The sequence below is a fragment of the Eulemur rufifrons genome, chromosome 3 (genome assembly GCF_041146395.1).
Source record: "Eulemur rufifrons isolate Redbay chromosome 3, OSU_ERuf_1, whole genome shotgun sequence".
NCBI classification, from domain to species: Eukaryota; Metazoa; Chordata; class Mammalia; order Primates; family Lemuridae; genus Eulemur; species Eulemur rufifrons.
This window is the reverse complement of record NC_090985.1, coordinates 24,137,551-24,163,238: the sequence shown is the minus strand read 5'-3', so window position 1 is coordinate 24,163,238 and position 25,688 is coordinate 24,137,551. Positions and strand designations below refer to the sequence as shown.

Genomic DNA, 25,688 nt, shown 5'->3' with positions numbered 1-25,688 from the left:
GCTGCTCTGAAGCATGTTGTCAGCGCTGGGGCAGAGGAACTAATTCTTTGGTATTGAAGCAACAAAAAGCTATCACAGAAGAGCCTCATCTCCTAAGCAAAGGTAGGGGGTGGTCAAGCTGTACCCTTCCCAGTTGCTCTGAGGGCCCCTGGGGAAGAAAGGACAGGGCCCAGCTTCTCCAGGTGGGGCTCCTTCCCACAGAGGCTCAAGCCCTGGCCCTACTCAGCCCTGCAGGGGTGTCAGAGAGCAGCCAGTGAGGCGGGAAGGGTTCACCTCTCCAGGCAGGAAGCCAAACTGCCCAGCTTCCAGCCACTGCAGCCAGTCCCCAAAAGCAGTGAAGGGAGCCACCCACTTGGACTCTCACCCAGCCAGACTCATAGCCATGGCCCCCAGAGCTTTCTTCACAGCCTAGAGACACTGGGTCCTCAAGGCTGAATATAGTAAATAGATTCTTTTTCACTAAAATTGCATAACTTACAGAAGAGCCTGTAAAGAGTTTAATTTTTTTTCCTGGGAAGAGAAAGAATTTCACCCTGCATTCCGAAAACGTCTGCTGATCCCTGGTGGCCAACTTCTGCCTCCCCGGGAGTGGCCAGTTGGCCAGGAAAGCCCCAACCCTGCTTGGCTCTTTCTGCCTGTGCTGCAGTCTTGAGACCCCGTGACAGTGTTTGGGAGGCAGTGTCTCTGAGTCTCTCCTGGGGGGACGCATGTAGGTGCAATGACAGGGACAGGGCGGGCTCTGACCCCCGGCTAAACCAAAGCTCCCATGCTGTCCATTCACAGCCACGCCTTCCCCTCCAACAAAACAGAAAGTAGGAAACAAGGCTGCCTCTTTAATTGCAATCAAATATGCTGTCTGAAGTTAGCGAGGCCCCCAGAGCCCGGCCGGGAACCAAGCACAGAACCAGAGCAGGCAGCACTGCCTAGCTGCGCATAAGAGAGCTGGGGGCAGGGGTTGCTGCGCTTCTTGCCCTCCTCACCGCCATCGTCTCTGAACCTCAGGGTGCCCAGTGCTCTGTCTCCTCTGGGGGTCAGCCCAGCCTCTGGCTGCCCTCAGGAGGAGGGAAGGCAGGGGTAGAGAAGGTGAGCCGGAGGCGGGGACCCCATCACACACGCATGCAGACTTTCCCAGTGTGTTTGGTTTGTCCGTTCTCTGTTGAAATGATCAGATAGTCGTGTGAAGTGCTGCTGAGCTGGGGTGGCCCGTCTGCTTCTCGGGCGTCCTAGGGCCCCACCCTACTTCTGTATCTGGAATAGGAAGAGCCGCAGGTTGATATTCTTAGCAGCCAGCAGCTTGTTGCACTCCACGGAGTCGATGATGGGCAGAGGCACGTAGTCCGTCTCGTTGCTCTCGTTGGTGAAGACAAAGTGGTAGATCACGGGACTGATCCTCACGTCGTCGTAGGGGCCCTTGAGCAGCAGGAAAGAGCACTCCAGGGGCGCTGTGACCTTGCTCTTGAGGAGAAGCTGGAAGGAGAGCGTGCGCTTGCACGACAGGTTGGGGTTGCGCTCTGAGTCGTTCACACGAGCCTTCAGGACCCACGTTTGGTTCAGCACCGTGAACCTTGGTGTCTCATAGTACAGGCGCGTGATGAAGTCGTCCGTGCGGTACGGCCGGAACTGGACCTCTGCAGAGACAGACAGGGCCGGAAAGAGCCGGCTGTTAGTGCAGGCCAGGCCGTGTGGCGGCACCTTCCCCGACCGGGCCGAGGACAGGCTCAGCCAGGGAGGAAGGCAACTTACCAGACACAGCGTGCTCTACTTGTCACAAAGGCAAATCAAACGCAATTATGGCAAATGGAGGTGCACACAAGCTTTGGGGGAACAACCACAAAGAGAATTCACATGAATTAGCTAGAGTGAGTCCAGCAGCTACGAGTGGCCAGGCCACACTCCAGGCATACCCGACCCACATCAGCCTCCCTCCTTGCCCTGAGCCCCAGTGCCCCCACAGGGGTGGGGGAAGCAGACACACAGACAGGATGCAGTTCTGAGAACAAGTGCACTTTATTGGTTCCGATACAGAGCTGCCAGAAAAGCTGGTGGACAGGTGTGTGGCACCCAGCCCTGCCCAAGGGGAGTGCCAGGTCCATGGGCATCAGGTTGTGATGCAGGCTCTGCCCAGTGGTCTGCAGGAGCCACCAGTCAGCAGGCGGGCCTGCCTTCACAGTCCTCTTGTGCAGCCCGCAACCTGTAGCTGGCAAGTCCCTCCATGGAGGCGTGGGCTCCCAGGCAGCCAGTCCTTCTTGCACAAATGGGGCTCCCCATGGCCTCAGCCATGAGGCCTGGCCCACATGCCCTGATGCCTGTCAGGACAGCTAAGGCTGTTGCCAACAGCAGCCATAGCCTTCTGCTGAGGGCCCTGGGCCCCTGGCTTGTCCCGCCTGCTTAGGCCCATACCTAGCCAGGCCCAGTCCAGGCGGCATGGTGTGACCAACTGCCTATGACCACCCCGGCCACTCTGAGCTGGCTGCCTGGCGTGGGATGAGCAGAAGAGAGATGGAGCCTTCCTGAGCGGCTCCAGCATCAGCAGGTGTTTCTTGCTGTTGTCTGGCCCAAGCTCTGGCCTGGCTCCTGCTTCCCGGTGGAGCCACATTCGAAGGCGGTGGCAGTGGCCTGGAGAGCCATGAGATCCAGTGGGCCTGGGCCCAGTCCAGCCTGTGTGTCCGTGGGCGTCCACTCACAGTTCTACAGTTTGCGCTGGGTGCCCTGTCCCTGAACGACTTTGTGCCAGCCTTGGGAAGCCCCATGGCCGCTGCAGTGACTGCCCGCAGTCAGACCTGACTTGATGGAGTGCTCTTCATGCCCTGGGCTCCAAGGAGCAGGCCCCCAGCTCCCAGGCCTCCCTGAGACATGCTCCACTTGCTGGTGAGATCCCAAGGCTGTGGAGTCCCACATGGACTGTCCCAAGGTTCTGGAGCCCCACGTAGACTGTCCCAAGGTTATGGAGCCCCACACGGTGAGGACACCACCTTGCTGGGCTGGTGGGGCCAGGGTGGGGAGGTGGGGGCGAGGCTGCCATGAGAGCCACGCAGATGCACCCTGGGGTCCTGCCTAGCCCCTCCCTCTACTCTATTATCTGGCCTTTCTTCTTCCCCGAAGTGTCCTTGTGTCCACTGGGAGCTTCTTCAGAGCCTGGCCATCCGGCGCAGCCTGTGACCACTGCCCAGAGCCTGCTGCCCGCCAGGCTCCTGGCCCCCATCCCCCAAAGCCCATAGCTGTTCGGCATGCAGCAGGCGGCAAGGTGCCTCACCTGTGTAGCCGATCTTCTCAAAGCTGAGCAGGCTGAAGATGCTGTTGTAGAGCTGCATCTCCTTGCGGTGGCTCTGGTCCATCTCGTCCAGGATCTCCATCAGCTCGTTGCCCGTCTTGGTGGGGTGGGCACATGCAGCCTCATGTACTGTCAGCTCATGGAAGGGGCCGTGCCATGGACAGCCAATGCGCTTGTATTTGCACTGGGTTACCCTGGGGAGAGATGAGCACAGCAGTCATGGCCTCTGCCCCAATCCTGCTCAGCCATCAATGTTTTCCTGCAGGACACACTTGCCTCCTGGACCCACCGCTCTGGTGTCTCCTCTGCTTGGAGTAAGTGGCCACTGACCAACATCCTGGACCCTGCACAGCCTTCCCCCTGAAGAGGCATGATAGCTGGGCCTCACAAGCTGAGCAGCCATGTCTGCCCGTCAGCACAGCCTTGCACCCAGCACCCAGCACCCAGAGCTCCTAAGCTGGCCACACTGTACTGGGCCCTCCGAAGGGCTATCCTACAGCCATAGACAGCCCTGGAGGGCCAGGGTCATGTTCAGATAGCAAACTGGGTGCTGATCCCACTGCCCCTATCCTGTGTAGTACCACCTACCCCTCCCCAGGGCCTGCAGGGTTGTCACTGGGCTGCATGTGTGGTACCCAAGGCCCAGGAAACAACAATCACAACAATCAGATCACCCCACATGGGGGCCTGGCCTACACACAGGCTGAGTCCCTGACCCCAGCACTACCTGTCCTGGCATTCCTCCTTCTGGTGCCTCTCCAGGAGGGAGCGGGGAAACTGGCGCAGGCAGAAGCCACACTCTGAGGGCAGCTCGCTCACGGCTTTCTCCACGGCCAGGTTCCGGCAGCAGAGGCTCTTACTGATCTCACAACGACAGTTGGGGCACGTGGCCTGCTCCTCCTTCAGCCGGGCATCTGCTAGTAGGTGGATAAAACAGCCAGCGCACATCAAGTGACCGTTAGTACACTGCGAAGAAGGAAAGGGAGATGAAGCTCACAGACCTGCGGGACTCGTGCACATGCACATACCCGCCCATGTTTGCCGGCTCCAGCCAGGGCCAGGCCAGCTATCCTGGGGAACTCCAGCTGATGAGGACAGGAGCACATGTCTGTCCCTGACACAGCCAGCTTGGGCTCTTGCAGAGATCAAGAATCTCAGGAGTGAGACCTCATCAGCTCATGGAGATTGGGTTATAGCTCTTCCCGGATGCAGGCTGGACTGGCAGTGATTGGTTTGGCCACACCGGGGCTTGGAGCCTGGCTTTTTCCTGTCCTAGAGTCCAGGGACTATCCAGAGTCCCCCACAGGCCCAGACTTTGAAACCCTACAGGAACACCTGGCTCTTGGCCTGGCACAGCAGAAGCACTCAGCCAGTAGCCATCCAGTTGGGGAGCAGATGCTGCTTCCCCACACTGAGGCAGGCACGCCCCACTTGGCTATTCATACTGAGGCTTGGGGACCTGGCTCAGACTGACCCCCAGCCTGGGCCTTCCACTCTGGCCCTCCCTGGTGAGCACAAGTGAGAGAAGGCAGCTGCCACCTGCCCAGGGAGGTTGGCTACCTATAGGAGCCATCCTGAGAGTTCGTGGTATGAAGCTGTGGCACACAGGAGGCCAAGCTGGCTCAAGACAAGGGCAGGTGGGCACACAGGGCATGCCCGGGGTAGCTGGGAACAGGGGCTACAGGCAGGACATGGTGCTGAGCTGGGCTGGTATAAGGTGGGTCAGCAGGAGCCATGCCTCTTCCCATGGGTGTCCTTGCTCATGTGGACGGCTGGATGCCAGCATGCTGGGCACTGCTACCATCTTGGGTCTCTCACTCATTTGACATATGGGGGGCTGTGGGTTCAGCCTTTGAGGGGCTCAGAGTAGGGGGAGGTGAGGCCCAGACCAGAACCAAGAGGTACAAGAGCAAAGACTTGAAGCTAGGCAGAGACAGCAACCCTGGGCTGTGGGGCAGGCCCAGGAACACTGGGCTGGAATGTGAAGGCCTTGGGCTGAGCTTCATTCTGAGGGTTGAGGGCACACCAAAGGCTAGTGGGGAGTTACAGAGACATGCTTTCCATTAGAAGAGACTCTCTCCCAGCTGCCTGAGGACAAGTGGGCAGGAAGCAGAGTGGCCCCTGTCCAGACTGTGCTTCCACAGCCTCTCCAGTGGTGGGCCTGGGCCATAGGCTTCCTTTGGGGTCCAGGACTTTTTGAGAATGGGATGCAGTGCAGCAGAGACCCACCTGTACTGCAGCCTCTCTGCACAGTGAGGGAGGGGAATGCTCACAGGCCACACCTGCACTTGTGGGGTCTTAATAGGCCCTAGCTGCCATCCTATTGCTTCAGGGGTCCAAGCACTCTGAGCTGAGGAGCTGCAGAAGGCTGGCCAGTTCTCTCAGCACCTGTGGGGTCCAGTGAGTGTTGAGAACCAACAGCGGGGATAAAGGCCTCATTCACAGAATCCACATCCATACAAACACCACAGATTATCTGCATTCGAATGTCAAGTTCTATGTTCGATTAAAAATTAACATGTGCATGATGAGGAAGGGGAATGTTCTGGTGGGGCTCAGCTTGGAGGATCACGGCCCAGAGGGGACTATCCCGCCCCAGCTGTGGACACATGGCCTAGGGTGGGGAATGAGGCTGGTCGCTGGTAGGCTCGGGACAAGCTAAGGCTGCCCACAGCAGGAGCAGGGTGGAGAAATTGGTCCATCCCATCCAAACCCAGGGGTCAGCGGTGAGTGGACTGGGTAGGGGCAAGCACAGATGCTGCTGCAGCAGCTGCCCTGGGGGAGGCAAGGACCGAGGGCCCAGGTTCTGTCTTCTCACACACCTACTCCCCGGCCACACCTGAGGCTGCCTGGGGGCTTCAGATGCCCAGCTCTGCCATGCCAGGCAGGCCCTGGGCTGACGACTGTTGCTGTTTCTGGCAGACAGGAGGGAAGCAGCACAGCACCAACTGGCCATTTGTTCAAGGGAGAAAACCTCACAGTGCCAGCTCAGAAGTGAGACCAAGTCACACAGCACACTGTAACATTCCCGCATAAGGAAGCCCAATAGGACGCCAGCACCAAGACCACCCCAAGGCTTTGTATCCCCATGCCTCTCCCTGTGGCCAGCTCTAGGCACCTCCTGGTGAGGCTGCCTGGGCCTTGGATGAGGCTCTGGGACCAGCTCTGCAGCTGCCTCCTAGGTCTGCTGGCCTAAGTGGAGCAGCCACAACATTCATCCTGCGGGGGCCCCGCTGATCCAAGCCCCCTTGGCCTCTCCTCCTGGCTCTAGACTGCCCGGCAGCAGGGCCCTCCTAAGGAGGTGCTGGGGCCACAAATAACATCAACCCTTACCTCCCAGCACCACTCACTGCTCACCCTGAATGCTGCCCCAACTCCTGTGTCAGCCCCTAGCCACAGGCCTCATTCCTCCAGGGCTTCCAGACCCAACACAGGCCCAATCAAGTCCATAATGGGGGAGGTGGTGGGGACCTTGCTCTCTGTCCCCCTCTGGGTCTCCCGGGGGGCCTGCAAGCTCTGGGGAGAAGTGGGGCCACTAACTCTTCAGCCCTGATGGCTCAGCTCTGAGGCAGAACACAGCAAGCCCCAAGATGTCCTGGAGTATACTGGCCCAGCCAAGGGACAAGCCCACATCCACCAGCTGTTCAGGGGATGCTCTCTAGGTGCACTCTAGGGGGCTAGCCCAGGCCAAACCAACACCCAGCCCAGGTGGTGTGTCCACAGCGGGATGGTCACCACGCTTCAGACTCTTCCTCGCCATCCAGGCCCCCTCAGCCTCCTGAGTAAGACCTTGACTCCACACATGGGTCAGCCTTGGCAGTGGTGACTTGTGCCCATTGCCCAACCAGAAGCTGGGCCCAGGAGGACTCCATACAGTGCTGGCAGCATGCCTCCAGTGGACAGGCCAGGACAGGCCAAAGTGCCCCATTCAATGTGCCAGGGCCAGGCCCCAAAGCCCAGACATCTCCTGTGGCACGCAGGCCAGGCTACCACCCCACCACTAGCCAGGAAGACCCTGGTGGTGGGTCACAACCCAGGATGACATCATAGGGCCTCTCAGGCCCTCCTAGGACAGATGCTGGCTTGGAGACACAGTGCTGGGCTCAGACCCCAGCCCACAGGTCACCAGCAGTACGACCTTGGGCTTACATCATCCCTCTCTGGGTCTCAGTTTCCTCAAGTACACAAGATGATGAGTATGGTGACACTGACAAGGCAGGATGGGACAGGGCGCCTGGCAGTATTGCTTTGTATCCAGCACACACCAGGCGCAGAGCAAACACAACTACCGTAGTCACCCATGGCAGAGCCTCTGGGGGATCCATTCCCAGGAGAAGCCAAGGCTCTAGACTCCTCTATGTGCAAGTAGTCCAGAAACAGCCATCTGCACCTGCCCTCACAGAACAGCACCAAACCCTTCCCTCCGTGTGGGCACAGGCAGCTCAAATGCACCCAGCCTGTGCAGACCTGGGGCCTCCACCTGAGCTGGCTTCTCCTTCTGGGTTAAGAGGGAGCTGGACAGACTACTCAGGCTTGAGAAGCAGCCCTGTCCCCAGGCCTTGGGCCATAAGCAGGTCTTAGGAAATGCCTCCCTCCCCTACTGCTGGTGTTCTCAAGCTCCGTATAGTCAGCTAGCCTTTTAGGACTTCTTTCAAGCCTGGACACATGGTCCTCTCAAACCTTGAGGACCGGCTGGGCTCATGCCTGTAATCCCAGCACTCTGGGAGGCCAAGGCAGAAGGATCACTTGAGGTCAGGAGTTCGAGATCAGCCTGAGCAATGGTAAGATCCCCCATCTCTACCACAAATAAAAAAAGAACTTAGCCCAGTGTGGTGGTGCACCTGTAGTCCCAACTACTCAGGAGGCTGAGGCAGGAGGATCCCCCGAGCTCAGGAGTTAGAGGCTACAGAGGGTGACACCACTGCACTCCAGCCTGGGCAACAGTGAGAGACCCTGTCTCAAAAAAAAAAAACAAAAAAACAAAAAACAAAACAAACACAAAACCAAACCAAACCCAAACAAAAACACCAAACAACAACAACAAAACAAACAAAACCCCAAAGAAACAAAAACAAACCCTGGGGACCTACTCTTTCCCACTACAGCCCCTGCCCAGGGGGTCAAGGACCTCCCTTGACAGTGGCCATCAGAGCTGATGCAGCTGAGAGGCTTCCCGGTGGCACAAATCCCAAAGCACTGCCCAGCCAGCTGGAGATCCCCCCTCCTCCCCACGGGGCCCAGCAGCACCTCAGGGCACACCCAATACTCAGCATGCTCGGCCCTCAGCCTTCTTAATCAAATATGGGCCAGAGAGGGCCCAGGCATTATCCAAGGCCACAGAGCTGTTAAGGGTGATGTGACAGCAGGACCTAAACCTTCGATCCAGGCAGGATCTGAAGTCCTGAGCCAGCTGCCTCCCTCCTCCTGTCAAGACTTGGGCAGAGCCCAGTCAACCCTCTGGAGTTGGGCTCCCATTCACGACGTAAATGCTGATCTAAAAGTAACTCAAAATGACAAATCACCATCACAGAAAAACACTTCTCACCTAGCCAGAGATTCCAGAAACTCCCTCCTTGCTGTCCTGTGAGCTGTGGATACCTGAGCAGACACATTTTCAAAGTTCTTTTCTGCTACCTTTCTCACCTCAAAGAACCCATCAGCTACAGCCCTGTGCTGCTGCCCAGGGAGCTGGGGAAGAGGTGGCTGGCCCCCCTGGACTGCAGGCATACTCTGCAGAGATGGAGCCATCCCTGCTTTCTGGGCCTTCTATCAATGAGACCATCAGGTAACCAGTCTGGAGCCGAGACTGGTATATAGACAGGAGGACTTAGGGAGGGAGAGCAGGACACCGACCCACCTGCAGGAGCAAGGGTGGGAGTGCCCTTGTCAGATGGGGAGGGGCACACAAGGGAGGGCTGGGCATCCTCATAGCAAGGAGAAAGGATGTCTTCGAACTGGGGCACTGCCTCAGTTGGGCCCAAGAGGAAGAGCAGAGGTGGGCAGGAATGGGAAGATAGCTCAGGCACAAGGGTGCCAGAGCGACAGCAGGGACCCAGCTGCAAGGCCCAAGTGAGAGGGAGCAGCTGGGGCCACCCCAGATGCAGGCTGCACACATTTGTGACACAGGCCCCCGACTGACCCTTCTGCCCGAGCGCTTGTTCTAAGTTCAAGAATGCCCTGGGAGGGGCGGGAACAATATGCGGTCCCTTCTTTCAGATGCCAGCACCAATGCTCAGAGCCAGGCTAACATCATGAGTTCAGGGCTGGTCTATCTCATGGGAGACCACGGAAGACCACATGGAGCCTCGTGTGCAGGGCTATGCCAAGAGAACCAGGGGATCTGGCACCACTGAGGCCATGTCTTCCACAGAGAAGATGCTCCCATGGGCAGAGGTGCCAACAGGTGTCCCCATAGCAGGGCACCAACACGAGTGGCCAGTCTACCTACTCAGCCTGGACTGTCCAGAAACTCCTCCAGAGGTGTCCCTATTGTCCCCCCACCACCCTGCTATCCCTCTGGGTGCCCACACACCTTGTCAGGCCAGTCACCCAGGATACACCTACCGCCCACACAGAGAACATCAAAGCCAGCAATTTGCTGCACCAGCTGCAGCCTGAACCTGAATGTGACACAGGCTACAGCACAGTGAGCCATTTGCACAAGGGCCTTGGTCTCACACCCAAGCAAGTTTCCCAGCCTTCGAAGTATGGCATGTGGGCACAGCCTCGTGGGGAAGCCTAAGCCTGTTCTGCAGGCCCAAGGGCTCAGACTCAGGAGCAGGTAGATGAGCCCATGTGTGGCCCACATCTGCTCTCATTGCCATTCAAGGCTTCCCTGGCAGCACAGCAGCATCTAGTGGCTGGATAAGAAGCTCTCGAGTTACCAAGTGCCCACTCAACTCCAGAGGCCCATGGAGCTGTCCCCCACAGCCCCAGTGCCAGAGACAGCACACAAGGCTCAGCACGGCCACCCCCTCTTCTTCTCACCCCAAAACTGGGCACCACTTGAGCCAGCTCCCAAGATGCACAGCATCGCTGGTGCCCATCCTGAGCCATGTGTTCTGCTGGGATCAGGCAAAACGTTCCATCAGGAACAGAGGGTGAACATGTCACATGCCTGACATTGGAGAAACCAGAGACAGCCAATCAACACAGCTCACCAAAGAAGGCTAGCAGAAGTTGGAAGGGCCAAGCTGAGGCCAAGGTGGTGGCCAGTAGCAGGCCCCAACCAGGGAGACACAGAAAGCAGTGTGCGTGGCACCCACACCATCTGTGCCCAGGCCCCTCGGGGAGCAGACCTGGTGAGAGCCCAGGTCTCCAGGCCTGTCTCAGCCCACAGTGCCTCAGTGGGGACACAATAGTGAGCTTCCAGGGTCACTGCACACAGCAGGGAACCACTACAGGAGGCGTCCCCAACAGCATTCAGAGGTACCAAGAGACCTTTCCTTCTTCCCCCATGTCACACAGGTTTGTGAGCAGCCAAAGTAAGTTCCAAAATTGACCCAAGGGCTCTCCCACAAATCACACATTCAGGAGTCTAGAGCCTTCTCCAGGCCTCCAGAAACACCTCTGCTGCTGAAGCCCAGCTGTCACTTGGGAAGAACCCACAGCTCAGTCAGCATTCATGGCTGTCCTCACTCATGTGGTCTGTTCCCAGGGCAGCCACTGAGCAGATCCTGGGCCAGGCAGGGCCACCGGTCAGGGCAGCCGCAGCGCCTTCACTCTCCATTACAGCTGCTCAGCTCCCTGGTTCCAGCTACTTAGCACAGTGCAGGCCAGTTTGAGCCAGCCAGGCTCAGAGGCCTGGTCACCAGCAGCTCTGGCCAGAAGCAGGACCAGAGCTGTCTCTGCTGGGCCAGCCCAGCTGGAAGATGGAGTGGACCAGGGACCAGTACCATGTGGCCCATCACCATGCCAGGCCCAGCTCCAGCCTATCCACATGAGGTGAGACAAAGAGATCCCTGAATTCCCCTGGGACCTCCCACCATTGGCTTGGCTCGCTGGACTTTTACTCAAGATCTAAGAAAGAAAGGGAGAGCTCTTTCACTTGGGAGGATCAAAAGGTTGTGGGCAAGACAAAAGGGGCTGAGAGTGGGCAAGTCTTGAAAGCCAAGGGGCAACTGCTGGCTCTGGGAGCCAGCTGTGAAAAACTCTCACCCAGCTGGCACCAGCACCTGATAACACAGGGTGGAAGCCAGTGCCTTCTCCCCACCCAGGCACACTGGGGTCCTCCCAAGCAACCTCAAGTCAGAGCAGGAAGGACTTGGGGATCCAGAGATTGGAGAAATTGCAACCCAGACTGGCCCTAGACTGCCTACTACAAAAATAGCCCCCTCACCCAGATGCCCAGTTTAAATATATAAACAGAGAAACAGGGTCCCATCGGCCACTTCCAGCCTTTACATCAAGTGCAAAGAAAATACATGAGCAACCTGCTTCACTTCTTAAAAAGACTGGGAAGCGGAGGTGGAAAGGGACAAAGCGGAAGACAGGAGGACACTGAGCACTGACCAGAAGTCTGCCCCTGTTGCTACCTGGCAAGGGGCATGTTAGATGCACCTGGTCCAAATACCCTCTCCAACAGCACTGAGCTGGTTAGGGCTGGGTCTGCAGGTGGGGGAAGAGAATGCATAGACCTCCTAGAAGCACTAGTAGCCTAGGAAGCCAGGCCTGGCATGGGCGAGCAGCGTGGGGCATGGCACATTCAGAGAACACTGGGTTAGGCTGGGGCTGGAGAAGATAACCAGACTGTGGGGCTTGTTGCAGGTGGCTCATCCAGACCAGAGATGGGGAGGTTGAGGGGGACACAAGAGGCAATCCCCTTTCTTCTTCCTGTACTTCAGAATGAAATTGACAAAGTGAAAAGATTCTTCCATTGATGAACATAGAAAAGGAGATGTACACAGGAGCTCAGAGAGTGGAAGGACAAGTTGGGGGTGTGGCTGCCAGAAGAACAGGGAAGGAGCTCTTGAGCTCAGAGGACTGAGCCCAGGGAGCTTGGGAATGAGGGGAGCAGCCACTGTGGTGAGGGAAGGGTCAGCTTGAGAGGCTGGGGGGGGGGATGTTCAGGAGGGGAGCGGAGGAATCTGGAAAAGAGAAAAGAAAGGTAAGCACAAGCGACTGAGAACGCCCAATAAGGTTGCTCAGAACAAGGAAAAGGGGGGTTTTCAAAGCAGGAAATAAAGTCCTGAGTGGAAGACGAGAAGCTTCGGAGCAGGCGCTGGAGTACCGCCGGGCGAGAAAGGCGGATGTGAGGACCGGAGTGGGTTCTCGGGCGCCGGGCATCCCCGGCCTCCGGGCCTGGCCTCCTGGGAGCCCCGGAGGCTGGGGGCCCCGCAGCAGGGGCTGGAGTCCCGGGCTGGGCCGGGTCGGGGTCGGCCGGCAGCCCTACCTGGTACACGGAGGCCTTGGGCAGGTCCAGGCACACGGTGCAGCACAGCACCGAGTAGAGCCGCTCCTCCAGCTTCCCGCTGCCGGCCGCCGCCGCCGCCGCCGCCTCGGCCGCCTCGGCCGCCCGCAGCCGCTTCTTGGGCGGTGCGTCAGGGTCGCCCGCCGCCTCCTGCAGCTGCAGCTGCCGGGCGCCGGCCAGGCCTGCTTCGTCCGGGAGCCCGGGCCCCGCCGCCTCGCCCAAAGCCGCCGCCGGCCCCGCTGCCGCCCCGGACCCAGCTCCGACCCCGACCCCGGCCGGCACTGCACCGGCTGGCCCCGCGGCCGGGCCGCCCCCGCCGGCCTCCTCCGCGCCGGACATCGCGGCCAGCCGGCCCGGCGGCGGGTGCCGGCACGCTCCCGCGGCTAGAAGTCAAGGACGCCGCGCGCTCCTGCTGTCCTCTCGCCGCCGCCGCCGCCGCCGCCGCCGCGACCTCGCAGCCCCGCTCCCTGCGCCGCCGCCTCAGAGGGTCCGACCTGCGCGTCGCCCCGCAGCAGCCGCTGCCGCCGACCCCGGCGCGGCCGCCATCTTTGTTTTCGCTGTGCGCTGCCCCCCGCCGCGGCCGCCGCCACCGCCCCCTCCTCCTCCCGGTCACGTGAGCTTCCCACGGGGCCAATGGGAGCGCCGCTTGGAGCACGACGGCGCGCCGACCAGAGCCAATGGGCGCGCGAGGATTCGCTCCCTGCCGAAGGTAGGCAGAAAGGGGGCTGGACTCAGTGCGAACCGCGGTGGGGCGCGCACCTGGGGGCGGGGAAGCCAACGCGAGAGGCGACGTCAGGGCAGCACCCACAACCTGCCGGGTGGAGAGAATCCCCCCAGACCTCTAGGTGGGGGTGTGCCTGCCTCTTTGTCCCCCAAGACTCAGTGTGCGAAGGGCTCTGGCCTCGCTAACCTGAGGGGCAAGGCACGAACGAAAAGCTCCCCTCTCTGTCTTGTGTAGGACCGCGGGACGCAAGCGGACTTATCAGGAAGGGGGAACTCTGGACCCCTAATCTACCGGAATCTAACCCACTGTTCTGCCATACCCCGTTTCCTAACCCTGTGGTTGGAGGCTGAAGGGGTCCATGGAAGAAAGTGAGGGTCTTTAGGGAACAGGACTTGGCTCCCATAGGCCAAGGGCAAACAGGTAGAAGTCGAGTCAGCCCTGGAAAGGGATGTGCGCTTCTGGGAACTGCTGTGGTACAGCCCTCCCCTGCCTCCACCCCATTCATCAGTCCGTGAAGGTCACTGCCCCAGGGGACCACCTGCCAGGCCAGCAAGGATATTTGGAACTCTACCATGTCCCAGGGGATGGTGGGCCCAGGACTATGACTTCTTAGCCCTGGGGCTTTCCTGACAAAGGTGCCAGCAGGAGGCCAGGTTGGGTGAGGCCCCAAGCTACTTTTGGCACATCCCCTTCCTTTGTCCAGGGAAACCAGTTGCTGCCCTGGGGGCGTTAGGGAGCTCACTTAAGGATCCCGCAGTCCTTCTCATGAATGGGCAGATTCCATATTCCTGTGAAATTTCTAACGTTTATTGGAGACCAGGCCTCTCTCTGGACCCACAACCATGTCCAGCCCAAAATCAGGCACCAAAATGTGCCTGGGACCCCATTCCCTTCACTCTGTTCTAGGCAAGTCCCCACATGTGGCCAGACAAGGGACAGCACCCAGACTCTGACTCCGACCAGTCAACCTGCAGCAAGCCCATTTTGGGAAGGAGAGTCTATCCCTATGCCATAAGTACCCAGGAGCAGGCTGGTGGGAGGGAAAGCAGTTGGCAGAGTAGAAGCCCTGCTTTGCTGCGTCGTCATTCCCACTGTAGGCACTGTGTGTGCAGGGCCCGGCAGTAGGCCCAACTGCCCGCAGCCAGGGCCCAGCGACAGACATCCTCCTTCGGCAGCAGCAGCAGCCTGTCCTCCTCCAACCGGCTCAGGAGACCTGCCACAGCCAGCATCACCCCTCCCCACATCCCATAAGTGTTGGCTGTGAAAACGGCCACAATGAGGATGGTCACTGCGACCACCAACAGCATTGCCTGACCAGCCACAGAGCGGCCCTCAGGGCCGAGGTGGTCACCAGCCACTGCTAGCACCATGCCTCCTCCCAGGAGCAGGTTGGCAGAGGATCGGTCCCCGTTCACCCAGTGGAAATCAAAGGCCAGAAGGGGCAGGCCGATGACAGTGGCCACCCAGGCTCCAGCAAGACAGTCTTCATGTGTGCCCAGTCCTGGAGCCAGCATGGTGGTGGCAGCCAAGACCTGGAGCAGGAAGCCAGCAGCAGCCCCTCGACTCACCTGTCAACATAGGGAAAAGAGGCCAGGGGCCACCTCTTTAAACAGGAAAGAGTTTGGGGCTCTCATGGAAACCTGGTCGTAGACTCACCTCCCACCACCCTCTCCCTGATTCAGGAAACAGTTCTTGGGGTTTGGGAGGAGTGGGGTATGTTCCTGCCCGGCCCCAGGGTACTCACCTGGGCAGTGCTCATTGCTGCGTGCAGAGACACTGCTCCCAGCGCCAAATAGGATAAGGCCGTGCTCCACTCACCCCCCGGCTTGGGGGCCATGGCACCTCGGCGGTAGTAAGTTTGAGAAGACAGGAAACTCTTCAACTTTCGATAGAAAGAAAGCGCAGAAGCCGGCGACCTGGAGCCCTAAGGGCGGCTTTCCAGGACTCTCAGGTTCCAGGGCCTCATTACTAGACGTTGGGTAGGTTCAGTCCTAAACTTTCTGGACCTCTGAGGCCACAGGGCACACCTGTGGGAAGAAGAACCTAATTCAGCCGGGAAAGGGGGCGAGGCGGCTGGGTGAGAGGGGGCGCAGGGCCTGGGGGAGGGGGAGCGGCGAGGCATGCAGACCCTCGCGGGGCCTCGGCCTGGTCCCTCCGCTCGGGGAGGCGCCGTCCTGGGAGCCCCGGCCCAGGGGAGCGGCGGGGTAGGCCTCTGGGCAGCCGGCGGTGCGCAGTGCCTGGGCTCGCGTCCGCAGCGCAGCAGCAAGCTGAGGCCGAAGGCTGCCCGCCGCCGCCGGCCCCGCCTCCCCCGCCTCCCCCGCCTCCCCCGCGGGCCCTAGGTGGCCCGAGCTAGCGCGGCCTTGAGCCGCCACCAGCGAGAGGAGCGGCGGCTAGAGCGGCCGGGGCGGGGCCGGTGGGAAGCCCAGGGAGGGGGTGGGGTCGGAAGGGAGGAGCGGGGGACCTGGAGAAAGCGTCCCGTTTGGGTGGGTGGGTGTGTGGGCACAGTCGTTCGGAAGGATCCATGATCAGTAGAGCCCGGGCGGGGCTGAGCGGGGAGGGGGCCCGGGCGGGGGAGTTGCACGCAGCGTGCGGGATTTCGTGAGGAGAGGGTGCGGGAGCTATTGGTGCTACCGGCCCCGGGTTTCTGCGATGTTGGGGTTGGGGGCGGGGCCGTGGGAAGGGGCGGGCCCTCCGGGTGCGGCCGCGGGTACACCTGTTTCTGGCACCCTTGTCCCGCGCCCGCTCCTCGGCGCGCGCCCTCCGCCCGTGGGAGCCGGGCCGTGGGGGCGGCCGTCGCGAGCATGCGCACCGGCACTGCGGCGGGCGGGTGCGGAGTCGGGGCGCGGGGACGCGGGGCGGCGCGAAGCGGGGCCCTCTGCCGCCCCGCGCTCCCATGTACGCCTTCTATTCGTTGCTCATCTATATCTTCTACAGCCTCTTCCGCAGGGATGGCGGAGCAGCGGCGGCCGCGGACCCCGGGGACCCCGCCCAGGTGAGCGGGGGTGGGCCTGCACCGCCGGTCTACCAGCCCCCCACCCCCACCCCCAGATCGGGTCGGGGCAGGCCCGCGTGGCTCACGTCCTCAGGTCGCCGACACTGGGGAGCGGGCCGTGCTGAGAACCCTCGTCTCGGTTCAGGTGTTGGAAGCGTAGTCTTCGGCCCCAACCCCTCTGGCCCAGTTCCCGGAGGGAAGGAGCCCCACGGGCTGCCTGCCCCCTCCTCAGGGGCGGCCCCTGCTCCCTCCCTAGAGAGCCCGCTGCAAGCCTAGGGGTCGCCGTCGCCCCGACCAGCCCACGCCAGAATTGTGGACAGAGCTGACCAGCCTGGCGGGTAGGTGCGGCCGGGACCGCTGCGCTAGGGCCAGGAGGGAGCCCCGCCCTCCCAGAGAGGGAGGGGTGCCCGTGACCCCATTGGGAGGGAGAGAATGCCCAGCCTCCAACACGTGACCCGAAATGTCTCCCGCTCCCACTGCCTGGCCTCGTAGGCTGCTCGGAGCCTGAGCATGGGACGGAAGGGGGAGCCGAAGGCCGCCCGGCCGAGGTGTCCCTGGAAGAGGCTCTCCTGCGCCTTGCTGAGTTTCTCTCTGTCCAGCTGGGGGCGGAAGAGAGCTGCGGGAGTCCTCCCGACCTGGGCAAGGTGAGCAGGGCTGCGGGACTGTCTCCAGTAACCTGTCATTTCTCCCCAGTTTTTCTGGGGAGCTCACAACCCTGCCCTCCGCCCAGTCTCTGCTCTGATTCTCATGTCCTCTACAGCCCGGTGAGGTTCCCCCGCTGTTGACAGTAACCAGTCAGCTCCTGGCTCTTCTGGCATGGATTCGGAGCCCCAGGGGGAGGCAGGCCCTGCTCCAGGGAACTCAGCCAGTCTCTCTGGTGCAGCACCCCACTCCAGATGGTGCGTAAGAGGTAGTAAGTTGAAAAAGGACTCTGTGGAGGGAGCAAGGCCCGTCAGAACCTGGGAGGTCTGGAGTCCGGGGTTCCAAGCCCAGCCCTGCTCCAGAGGATCCAGACCAGAGACCTTCTCAGTTCTAACTGGGCCCACCCACTCCAGGATCCCCATCTTCAGAAGAAAGCTCTTCCCACCTCTCCAAAGTCTTGGGGGAGGCACTGGAAGATGAGGACCAGAGAGCTTGGCAGCGTCTGGAGCAACTCATCCTTGGACAGGTGAGAGGCTCAGGAGCCGGCAGGGACTAGGGAGTGGGGTACTGGAGAAAGGAGCTCCACCCTGTGTGCCTCACTTCTCCCCAGCTGGAAGAGCTGAAGCAACAGCTGGAGCAGCAGGAAGAGGAGCTGGGCCGACTGCGCCTGGGAGCGGTAAGGCTGCTGGGGGTGGCGTGCAGGGAGGGACAGGGCTTGCAGGTGAATACTGAGGGCTTCTCTCTCTGCCAGGGGGCGACAGACTCAGAGAAAAGGGTGCAGCATCTAACTCTGGAGAACGAAGCCCTAAAGCAGAGCCTGAACCTCACTCGGGACCTCTTGCTGCACTGGGCCCCAGGCCCCCTGCCCAGGGCCCCACAGGTAACCTGCTTCTTAGCTGCAACCATCCCTGCAGCGTGGGGCTCCTGCACACCAAGCCTCCAGCAGCAGGCCCTGCTGGGGGTCTCTGACTGCACAAGCCCTGGGGTGGTCTATGCAGGGCAGCCTCATCTCTCTGAGTGACTGACCCCAGGAGAGCAGAGGGACTGGGAAAGGAACGCTGCATGGAGTTGGGAGGCACCTGTCCATGGCTAGCTCTGCCCACCACTCTTGATTTTCCCATCTGTGAAATGATACCACAGAATGCCCCTCCCTGAGTCCCCTCCTGGCTCTGTAGCCCACCTGACTGCCACCCTCCTGCAGGAGGAGGCGGAGGCACTGGTGGAGCTCCAGGGCCGGCTTCAGGAGGCCCAGGACACCACAGAAGCCCTTCGAGTCCAGGTGGGCACGGGGCCCAGGGTGAGGAGGGCTGGGGCACTAGGGTTGGGGGTGCTGAGGCAAGGCCTGGTCATTGCCTGTTTCCTCAGTGACAGAGGTGGGGTTGGGCGGGCAGCTGGGGGCACAGGAGATGCAGCTGCAGGGCCTTCAAGGGGCCCTTCAGCAGCTCCAGCAGGAGGCAGAGCAGAACTGCAGACGGGAGCTGCAACAGATGCACGGGCAGCTGGCAGGTAAGGACTGGAGGTAAGGGCTCAGGGAAGGCCCTGAGGTCTGGGCTTTCCTTCCAAAAGACTTCCCCTCTCTAGGACTTCGGGCACGGATGGCCAGCCTGCGTCAGGGCTGTGGGGACCTCCGAGGACTGGTCAGCACCTTCACCCAGAGCTGTCAGGGCTCACTGAGTGAGGCCCGGGGCCAGGTCAGGAACTTCTCCCTACCTATTCTCTACTCTCTGGGGAGCCTACTTACTATTTTCTCACGGGGGAACCCTGACATTTCTATCTTTCCAGCCCAGAGAAATTGTTTGTGCTAATAACCCAGTCATTGGTTCTGGAACCAGAATAGCTTCTGTGTGACCCTGGGTGTGATCTCATTTCTGGGTCTTATTTCTGTCCTGTGGAAGCTTGGTTGACAGTAAATCCCTCAAAGTGTTGCTAGGAAGCACAGAGAAGATAGCTGATATGATGTCCTTGCCTGTGATTCCTGGGTTTTATCCCAGGCCCACTGAATGATGCCTCTAGGAGCCCAGGGCCACTGAAAGTTGTGGATCATCACCAGATGGTTACGAGATGCACCCTCTTGCTCTCAGCACCCCATCCCACTTGTAGCTCCTCCTTCGCTGTCTTTCTCACACCCCTGTTCCCTCAGGTATCCTGGGCCCTGGGGGCACTGTCAGCAGGAGGGGCTGGCACTCAGCTCCCTGCAGGGCAGCAGGGGCCCCCAGCCGGATGCCCCGGGCGGCTGCCAGAGCTCAAGGGTATGGCCGACCTGGGGAGTGGAGGGGATGGGGAAGGCAGGCTGGAGGAAGTGGAGCCTCTGTACTTCAGCACCTGGGAGGCATTCTGCCAACTGCTAACTGCTCTCCACCACAGGAAATATCCGTGTGCTATGTCGGCTGAGGCCAGGGACACCCTCCAGCCTGGTGAGTGTGGAGCCCGGCCCAGGAGGCACCGTCACCACCCACTATCGAGGACGCCATCGTCGCTTTCGCCTGGACTGGGTCTTCCCTCCAGATGCCAGCCAGGAGGAGGTGACAGCCTGCCTTTGCACCTGTCCTCACCCTTTCTCAGAGTCCTCTGAAGAGCAGAAGAGGTTCCAGTTTCTCCTTCCCTGTCTGGCCACCTGGAGTGGGGAGGGTAGCTGGGCTTTAGCCGGGAAGGGGAGGCAGGACTGGCAAACCAGCTGGGTGCCTTCTTCCCTTCCAGGATTTGCCCTCTCCAATCCCCCCACCAAGCTCTGCAGGCCTCAAGGAAACAGACCTGGTTTAGACAGGAAGGTTAACATCTTCAAAAACAGTTTTTTAACAGGAAGCTAATGAAAATTAACCTGTTCCAGGTGACAGTTACTACTCTTGTACAACTGACAGCAGGGCGTGCCTGGGGTGCTGCAGTGGTGAACAGTGTCCTGACCCCACAGGCAATGGCTTGGCGCCCCCTTCTCCCTGGTTTCATCAGCTGCCTATTCCCCTTCCTCGGGGTCTAGGGTATGCCCAACTGTGAGAGCAGGGACCCCTCCTTGCTTTGTGGCCCCCAAGGCAGGTGGGCGGGGGAGCAGGGAGCTTTCAGCCTTGATGCTCTCTTGCTGCCCTGCCCAGGTCCAACTCTCCTCCCCAACCCCCTCTTTTCCTGCCAGACACCAGTGGAAAAGTGGGAGCTCCAGTCCCAGCCCACCCCCAACTTGCTTCTCACACACCATCTTCATCTGTACACAAACTTTGCTACTAGAGCTCTCATAGCTGAGGACATGGAGGCTCAGAGCCAGGGGGGAGTAGGTAAGGGACAGAGTGGCCGCAACTCAGATGGGCTGCCTGCCAGTCTCAAACGGATGGGGTGATAATTGCCCAGCATGTGGCCAGAGGCCACCCCACCTCCTTTTCCATCTACTTTTCTATTCTCACATCCCTTTGGCCTCAGCCCCCCACCCCCACACCCCCATCTACTGTCCTCTGGACAGGGCCTTCCGATTCAATGTGTCTGAACCAAAGGCATCTGTCACCAAGCCCCTCATGAGTGTCCCCATTTCTGCAGTAGTGCCACAGTCTGCCCACTGAATGTCACCCCTAGTTCCTCCTTCGTGGAATCTTAGTGATCACACAGAACCCAGAATTCTGGATTCTGTCCTCATGGCTGTCAGCTGTCAACTGACAGTTGAGTTGACCGCCCACCTGGTTATCAGCAACCTTCTGTGGGCATGAAAACTAGTCATGTCATTGCTCAGAAAGTTGCTGTTGGTGTTCAGTGGTCAATGGGATGAACACTCCAGCCCCATCTCCCCCCAGCTGCCTCTCTGCACCCTCTCAGTGCCTGGGCTCTAGCCATCCTGGTTGGCCACCATCCCCCATACTCACCAGGCTCTTCCTGGCTCAGCCTTTGTGTGTCAAGTACTACTCTGGCACTCTAGGTACACAGTAGGTGCTACTGTAGCCCTTACCTCACCAAGGGGAAACCTAGGCACAGGAAGGAACTGGGCAGTCAAGCCCCAGCATCTGGGCTCTTGACCAAGCTCCCCAGGGCCTCCTAAGTGGTTTTCAGGACTCCAGATCCTCTGCACAGGCTATTCTCTCTTGTCATGTCTCTTCCCTTCTTTGCCTGACAAATTCTTGCAAGCACCTTCTCTGGGGAGACACAGGGTCCCTGTTTGAAGATCCATACTCCCCCTGTGGGCCCCTAGAGTCATCCTCCCAGGGGAATTAAGCTCTGTTCACTGCACTCCCAACCCCACCAAATAAATCCTAAATCGGGGAACATGGGTGGAGCTCAAGACACTTCTCCCCTACTCCTAGGTCTTCAGGGAGCTGGAGCCAGCTGTGCTGTCTTGCCTCCATGGCTACAGCGTCTGCATCTTCACTTACGGTCAGACAGGGACGGGGAAGACCTACAGCATGGAGGTGGGTGGAGCCCACACCGTGGGGGGAGAGGCGCTAGGGATTCTGGGTGGCTTCTAGGGCCAGGGGTTGGATGTGAGCCCAATGTGGCACCCCACACCATCCTCAGGGGCCACCTGAGGACCCTGGCATAGCTCCTAGGGCACTTCAGTCACTGTTCCGAGAGATGGGAGCCAGAGGGCAGCACCGTGTGACCCTCAGCATGGTGGAGATCTACAATGAGGCTGTCAGGTCAGGGTCATGTCTCCAGGCCTCCTACCTGCTCCTGGCCCAGGGCTGCTGCAACCCCAAATGAAGCCCTCCCTTTTTCTTACTAGAGACCTTCTGGCCCCAGGGCCTCCTGAGCGCCTGGCTGTGAGGCAGGGCCCAGAAGGCCAGGGGGGTATCCAGGTGGCTGGCCTTACCCACTGGGACATACCCAACTTGGAGACATTGCATCAGGTAAGGCTGCCTAGTGGATGGCCCAGCACTCCAAGGCCCTGCCACCCTATACTCCACCTGGGGGTGAGGATCCTGCAGCAGACCAGCGCTGTTGCTCTGTCCTCCAGATGTTGAGCCTGGGGAGGAGCAACCGGGCCACTGCTGCCACCGCCATGAACCAGCACAGCTCCCGCTCGCATGCTTTGGTCACGCTGACGCTGCGTGCAGCATCTCCACCGTGCGCTCCAGGCACCACAGGTACCACAGCCAGCGTCTGAGCCCTGCGGGGTCCCCAGCGCACCCGAGGCCCGGCCTCCCTCCACGGTGGGCTCACTCACCCCTCTAGGGACGCTGCACCTGGTGGACCTGGCAGGATCCGAGCGCGCACGGAAGGCAGGGGAGGCCAGCGCGCCCCGGGGAGACCGGGACGGTGCCCGGCGTCTGCGGGAGGCCCAGACTATCAACCGCTCGCTGCTGGCGTTAGGAGGCGTGATGGCTGCACTGAGGGCCCACCGGCCGCACGTACCCTTCCGCGACTCGCAGCTCACGCGCCTGCTGCAGCCGGCGCTCGGCCCCGGCACCACTGCGGTGCTGTTGCTGCAGGTGGGCGCCCCGGTAGGCGCGGGCGCGGGCCGCGGGCAGGTCGTTTGCATGCCAGGCGCCGCCCAGTCGGGGCCCGCCCACCAGCACCGCTCCTCCTTGCAGATCTCCACGCGGCCAGAGGATCTTGGGGAAACTGTCTGCTCACTCAAGTTCGCCGAGCGAGTGGGCCAAGTGGAGCTGGGGCCAGCCCGGCGCCGCAGGGTCCCGCGCTCCTCCGGGACGCCCTCCTCCCTCAGTACAGACACTCCACTCACTGGGACCCCCTGCACCCCTACGCCGTCCCCCGGCAGTCCTCCAAGCCCCAGTCCGGACAGTGGCTCCGGCTCGGCCCTCGTGCCCCCAGAGGGTTTGCCCCGGTAGTCCTGGGCCTTGGCCCTGCTCTAGGGGGTTCAGGACACACCTCTGCTGGCAGAGGCAGTAGAAAAGTCCCTATACCCCATATCCCAGGGCACAACACCCTTGACTTCCAGGGGTCCACTGCCCCCAAACTCCCAGAGTTGCCCCTCCACCTCACCAGCCAGTGTTATGCCTGGAGAAATTATCCCCACCTCCCAATAAGGCTACAGGGCTCTCAGCTTGCTCCTTATCACCATTTGCTGTTATCACGGCACACAGCAGGGAATCCCAGAGCCAGGGGGGCCAGATCTCAGCCAAGTGGTTACCCAAGTCACCACCTCTGACCTCAGAATCAGGAGGCATGGCATTAAAATGTTGTAAATTCCTTTACTGTTATCTTCCCCCCACCCAAGACCATGTCTTTATTCCTAACCCGTTTCCCCAAAAAGGTGCTACCTCCTTCCCAGACAGTTGAGAGGGCAGGACTTCAGGCTGGACCCCTGTTAGGCTTTCCCTCCCCCAGCCTGGAGCCAGGGAGGGGAGGTAACAGATGGGGAGAGATGGATGGGCGATGGCCTGAGAAGGTGGGGCCAGGAAGGGGTGTTCCAGGCTGAGCCCTACTTCTCTAGCCTTGCCTTGTGTGGGGAGGCAGAGGTGTGACTGGCAGGGGAGGGTTATGCCCTGCTGGGCCACACCACTTGTGGAGTAGTCCAATAAACATCGTGGACTCCCACCAAGGCTGGTGCCCGTGTCTTGAGGCTGCTACAGCTGCAGACACCTTTGTAGCCTTGGTTCTCATCAGCAAGCTGGCGGGGTGGGAGGGAGCAGTGGCCCTGCCGCAGGAGCCTTACAGGCTGTGCCAGGAGAGCAGCCATCCTGGGGCAGGGGCAGCCAGGTCCCGAGGGTGGCTGACCCACACGTCATAGATACTTTTGTTGGGGGGCACCCCCTGGAAGAAGGCGTCTAGATCCCAGAGCAACCTCGAGGGCCCTCGGGTTTCAAGGGCCCCCCCCCAGTAGGCTGGGCTGGTGGAAGGTGGACACCTGGGACAGGAGCTGGGTGGTGGTGCCAAGGGCAGGACCACATTGGGGGCATAGATGGGCAAGTAGGAGGTGGGCAGCTGCCCCCAAATGGGGGCCCTGTGTCCCCCACTGGACAGCCCTCTGGGGCCTGGGGTATCTTGTATTAAATGGAGGGGCCAAGCTCTGGGCTCTGGGGAGAGGGTTGTGGGCCCAATGGCTCCCCCCTGGGAAGTCTCCCCCTCTGCTTTCATGGGCCCAGGGAAGGGGCAGAGGGGCCACAGAGGCCTTTCAGAGGAGAGCAAGGGTGGAGTAGGCACTGCCTCCTCCCCACTATTCCCTGTGCCTGCCAGAGTTGGGCTGCTCTGTGGTGCCAGCCTGGGCCAGGGGGATGCCCCCTCCCCAGGGTCCCCTAGGAGGGACTTGATGCTGAAGCCCTCGCAGGGCGGTGGCGGAGGACTGGGTGGCCGGTAGGGCTGGCCATGCAGCACATAGGGGCCCAGGTCCTTGGCGAAGGCTCCCCGAGCACCCTGGTTCTGCCAGCGCCTGCACAGGGCCGTGTTCTGCAGCCGCAGCGCCTCTGCCGGGATTAGGCTCACATCGACCGCCCAGAAGTTGCCCTTGGCTTGGGGCTTCGCAGGGTCCTTGGGCACCTGGGGTGGGGGCAGACTTGAGTGGGGCCGTCCGACCCCCGGGTGCTCAGGACGCCCGGTCCCCCGGCCTCTGACCCTCACCCTGCCCCACCTTGTGGAAGCATCGGTTGGAGGAGAGGTTGTGGCGAATGGAGTCTTTCCAGCCCTCATAGTCATCCCTGAAGAAGGGGAACACCGCCTGGACCTGACGGATGATCTGAAACCACCGGGGAGCCGACCGGTGCTGTGAGCCGGCGCGGGGAGAGGACAGCACCCCACAGCGCCCCTCCCCCACAGCCAGGCTCAGGGGTGCACTGGCATGGCCCCACCTGCCCCACCCTCACAGAAGAACACTTATGGGGTGAGAAAGGTAGTGCCTGAGCTCCTAAGCCCTCAGCACTGGTCCCACGAGCATAGCTGGGTGGGGCCAGGTGGAGGCTAGAGCCTGAGCCTGCAAGTAGGTGGGGAATGGGTCTGGGGAAAGGTCGGGCTACGGAGTGTGAGGGAGAGTGGGGACCCTCTCACCTGGGCCAGCTTCAGCCTGCGGGAGGGTGAGGCTTGAATCACCAAGGCGATCATGGCCAAGTAGGTGTAGGGGGCCTTGTCATGCCGCAGGTATCTCTTCTTCCTTCTCTTGGGGGGCTGGGAGGGCGACTCTGCCTCCAGGGGCCCCAGGCAGGAATCGCTGCAGGGCCCCATGCAGGGAAGGTAGACAGCGTGGGCAGGGGCCTGGCCTGGTTGAGGGCTTGGGGCAGTGGGGCAGTGTGGCAGTGTGGAGGCAGGGCCAGGGGCTGAGGCTGGGCTGAGCTGGCGGCCAGACCCTTTATCATTCGGATGGAAGGGGGAGGGGAGGGGAGGGAAGGGAGGAAGAGGTGGTGGGGGAGGGGAGCATGCAGAGGCTGCCACAATTAGCAGGTTTTGGTTAATCTGGAAGGGAGGGGCAGGGAGGATTCCAGTGGGGGCTTTGGTTGACCTCCTGAGTCCTCAGTCCCCACTCCTGAGCTGCCTTTGGGTGTCTGGGCACCCCTTTGAAGAGCCCATGACCCATGATTACTTTATCTGGTTTGGCTTGGCCAGGTCTCAGGATCCCATTTAACAGATGGGGAAGTAATTTGCCCATGCCAAGCTGCCAAGGAGTTGGGGGGGGGGTCCCCTAAAGTTCAAGACTGAGCAGCTAGTAGGACCTGGGCTACTGGACACCACCCAGCACCTGATCAGTTGGGGCATCCTGGAGGAAAAGACCCCAAAGTCCCCATCCCAGGAA

At 60.6% G+C, this 25,688-nt stretch overlaps 4 protein-coding genes across 8 annotated transcripts; 1 reads left to right on the top strand and 3 right to left on the bottom strand.

The window, feature by feature from the left end:
- Nucleotides 1-285: 285 nt before the first annotated feature.
- ZFTRAF1 (zinc finger TRAF-type containing 1) lies at nucleotides 286-13,246 on the bottom strand. Of its 2 annotated transcripts, none has more exons than XM_069466738.1 (4): nucleotides 12,663-13,246; nucleotides 3,999-4,237; nucleotides 3,254-3,465; nucleotides 286-1,628 (listed from the first exon to the last, which is right to left on the bottom strand). In XM_069466738.1, the coding sequence occupies exons 1-4, from the start codon at nucleotides 13,017-13,019 to the stop codon at nucleotides 1,237-1,239; spliced, it is 1,200 nt and encodes a 399-aa protein (XP_069322839.1). In that variant the 5' UTR covers nucleotides 13,020-13,246; the 3' UTR covers nucleotides 286-1,236. The 2 variants fall into 2 exon arrangements, with proteins under 2 accessions (XP_069322839.1, XP_069322840.1); XM_069466739.1 differs by having other exon boundaries at nucleotides 13,210-13,246.
- A 943-nt stretch (nucleotides 13,247-14,189) lies between these two features.
- On the bottom strand, nucleotides 14,190-16,721 carry TMEM276 (transmembrane protein 276). Of its 2 annotated transcripts, none has more exons than XM_069466741.1 (3): nucleotides 16,483-16,721; nucleotides 15,149-15,431; nucleotides 14,190-14,972 (listed from the first exon to the last, which is right to left on the bottom strand). In XM_069466741.1, the coding sequence occupies exons 2-3, from the start codon at nucleotides 15,239-15,241 to the stop codon at nucleotides 14,487-14,489; spliced, it is 579 nt and encodes a 192-aa protein (XP_069322842.1). In that variant the 5' UTR covers nucleotides 15,242-15,431; nucleotides 16,483-16,721; the 3' UTR covers nucleotides 14,190-14,486. The 2 variants fall into 2 exon arrangements, with proteins under 2 accessions (XP_069322842.1, XP_069322843.1); XM_069466742.1 differs by lacking the exon at nucleotides 16,483-16,721 and adding an exon at nucleotides 15,533-15,688.
- On the top strand, nucleotides 16,041-22,859 carry KIFC2 (kinesin family member C2). Of its 3 annotated transcripts, XM_069466735.1 has the most exons (18): nucleotides 16,041-16,396; nucleotides 16,653-16,734; nucleotides 16,889-17,040; nucleotides 17,157-17,295; nucleotides 17,452-17,564; nucleotides 17,649-17,714; nucleotides 17,790-17,918; nucleotides 18,240-18,317; nucleotides 18,430-18,544; nucleotides 18,620-18,729; nucleotides 19,179-19,287; nucleotides 19,403-19,560; nucleotides 21,313-21,417; nucleotides 21,524-21,645; nucleotides 21,732-21,855; nucleotides 21,963-22,092; nucleotides 22,181-22,437; nucleotides 22,540-22,859. In XM_069466735.1, the coding sequence occupies exons 1-18, from the start codon at nucleotides 16,298-16,300 to the stop codon at nucleotides 22,795-22,797; spliced, it is 2,346 nt and encodes a 781-aa protein (XP_069322836.1). In that variant the 5' UTR covers nucleotides 16,041-16,297; the 3' UTR covers nucleotides 22,798-22,859. The 3 variants fall into 3 exon arrangements, with proteins under 3 accessions (XP_069322836.1, XP_069322838.1, XP_069322837.1); XM_069466737.1 differs by lacking the exons at nucleotides 16,041-16,396; nucleotides 16,653-16,734; nucleotides 16,889-17,040 and having other exon boundaries at nucleotides 17,161-17,306; XM_069466736.1 differs by lacking the exons at nucleotides 16,041-16,396; nucleotides 16,653-16,734; nucleotides 16,889-17,040 and having other exon boundaries at nucleotides 17,161-17,309.
- A 3-nt stretch (nucleotides 22,860-22,862) lies between these two features.
- On the bottom strand, nucleotides 22,863-25,166 carry FOXH1 (forkhead box H1). Its single transcript, XM_069466740.1, has 3 exons — nucleotides 24,950-25,166; nucleotides 24,537-24,641; nucleotides 22,863-24,445 (listed from the first exon to the last, which is right to left on the bottom strand). The coding sequence occupies exons 1-3, from the start codon at nucleotides 25,121-25,123 to the stop codon at nucleotides 23,621-23,623; spliced, it is 1,104 nt and encodes a 367-aa protein (XP_069322841.1). The 5' UTR covers nucleotides 25,124-25,166; the 3' UTR covers nucleotides 22,863-23,620.
- Nucleotides 25,167-25,688: the final 522 nt, after the last annotated feature.

What these genes read in the sequence shown, in the direction of transcription:
- ZFTRAF1 (XM_069466738.1), bottom strand. Translation starts at nt 13,019, where the DNA reads ATGTCCGGCGCGGAGGAGGCCGGCGGGGGCGGCCCGGCCGCGGGGCCA. An exon ending in CCAAGGCCTCCGTGTACCAG is followed by an intron (nt 4,238 to 12,662) that starts GTAGGGCTGCCG and finishes CCTTCTTCGCAG; the next exon opens with TGTACTAACGGTCACTTGAT. An exon ending in TGAGAAGATCGGCTACACAG is followed by an intron (nt 1,629 to 3,253) that starts GTGAGGCACCTT and finishes CTGTCTCTGCAG; the next exon opens with AGGTCCAGTTCCGGCCGTAC.
- TMEM276 (XM_069466741.1), bottom strand. Translation starts at nt 15,241, where the DNA reads ATGGCCCCCAAGCCGGGGGGTGAGTGGAGCACGGCCTTATCCTATTTG. An exon ending in CAGCAATGAGCACTGCCCAG is followed by an intron (nt 14,973 to 15,148) that starts GTGAGTACCCTG and finishes CTATGTTGACAG; the next exon opens with GTGAGTCGAGGGGCTGCTGC.
- KIFC2 (XM_069466735.1), top strand. Translation starts at nt 16,298, where the DNA reads ATGTACGCCTTCTATTCGTTGCTCATCTATATCTTCTACAGCCTCTTC. An exon ending in TGAGTGAGGCCCGGGGCCAG is followed by an intron (nt 18,730 to 19,178) that starts GTCAGGAACTTC and finishes CTGTTCCCTCAG; the next exon opens with GTATCCTGGGCCCTGGGGGC. An exon ending in CAGATGCCAGCCAGGAGGAG is followed by an intron (nt 19,561 to 21,312) that starts GTGACAGCCTGC and finishes CCCTACTCCTAG; the next exon opens with GTCTTCAGGGAGCTGGAGCC.
- FOXH1 (XM_069466740.1), bottom strand. Translation starts at nt 25,123, where the DNA reads ATGGGGCCCTGCAGCGATTCCTGCCTGGGGCCCCTGGAGGCAGAGTCG. An exon ending in GCAGGCTGAAGCTGGCCCAG is followed by an intron (nt 24,642 to 24,949) that starts GTGAGAGGGTCC and finishes CGGTGGTTTCAG; the next exon opens with ATCATCCGTCAGGTCCAGGC. An exon ending in CCAACCGATGCTTCCACAAG is followed by an intron (nt 24,446 to 24,536) that starts GTGGGGCAGGGT and finishes CCCCCACCCCAG; the next exon opens with GTGCCCAAGGACCCTGCGAA.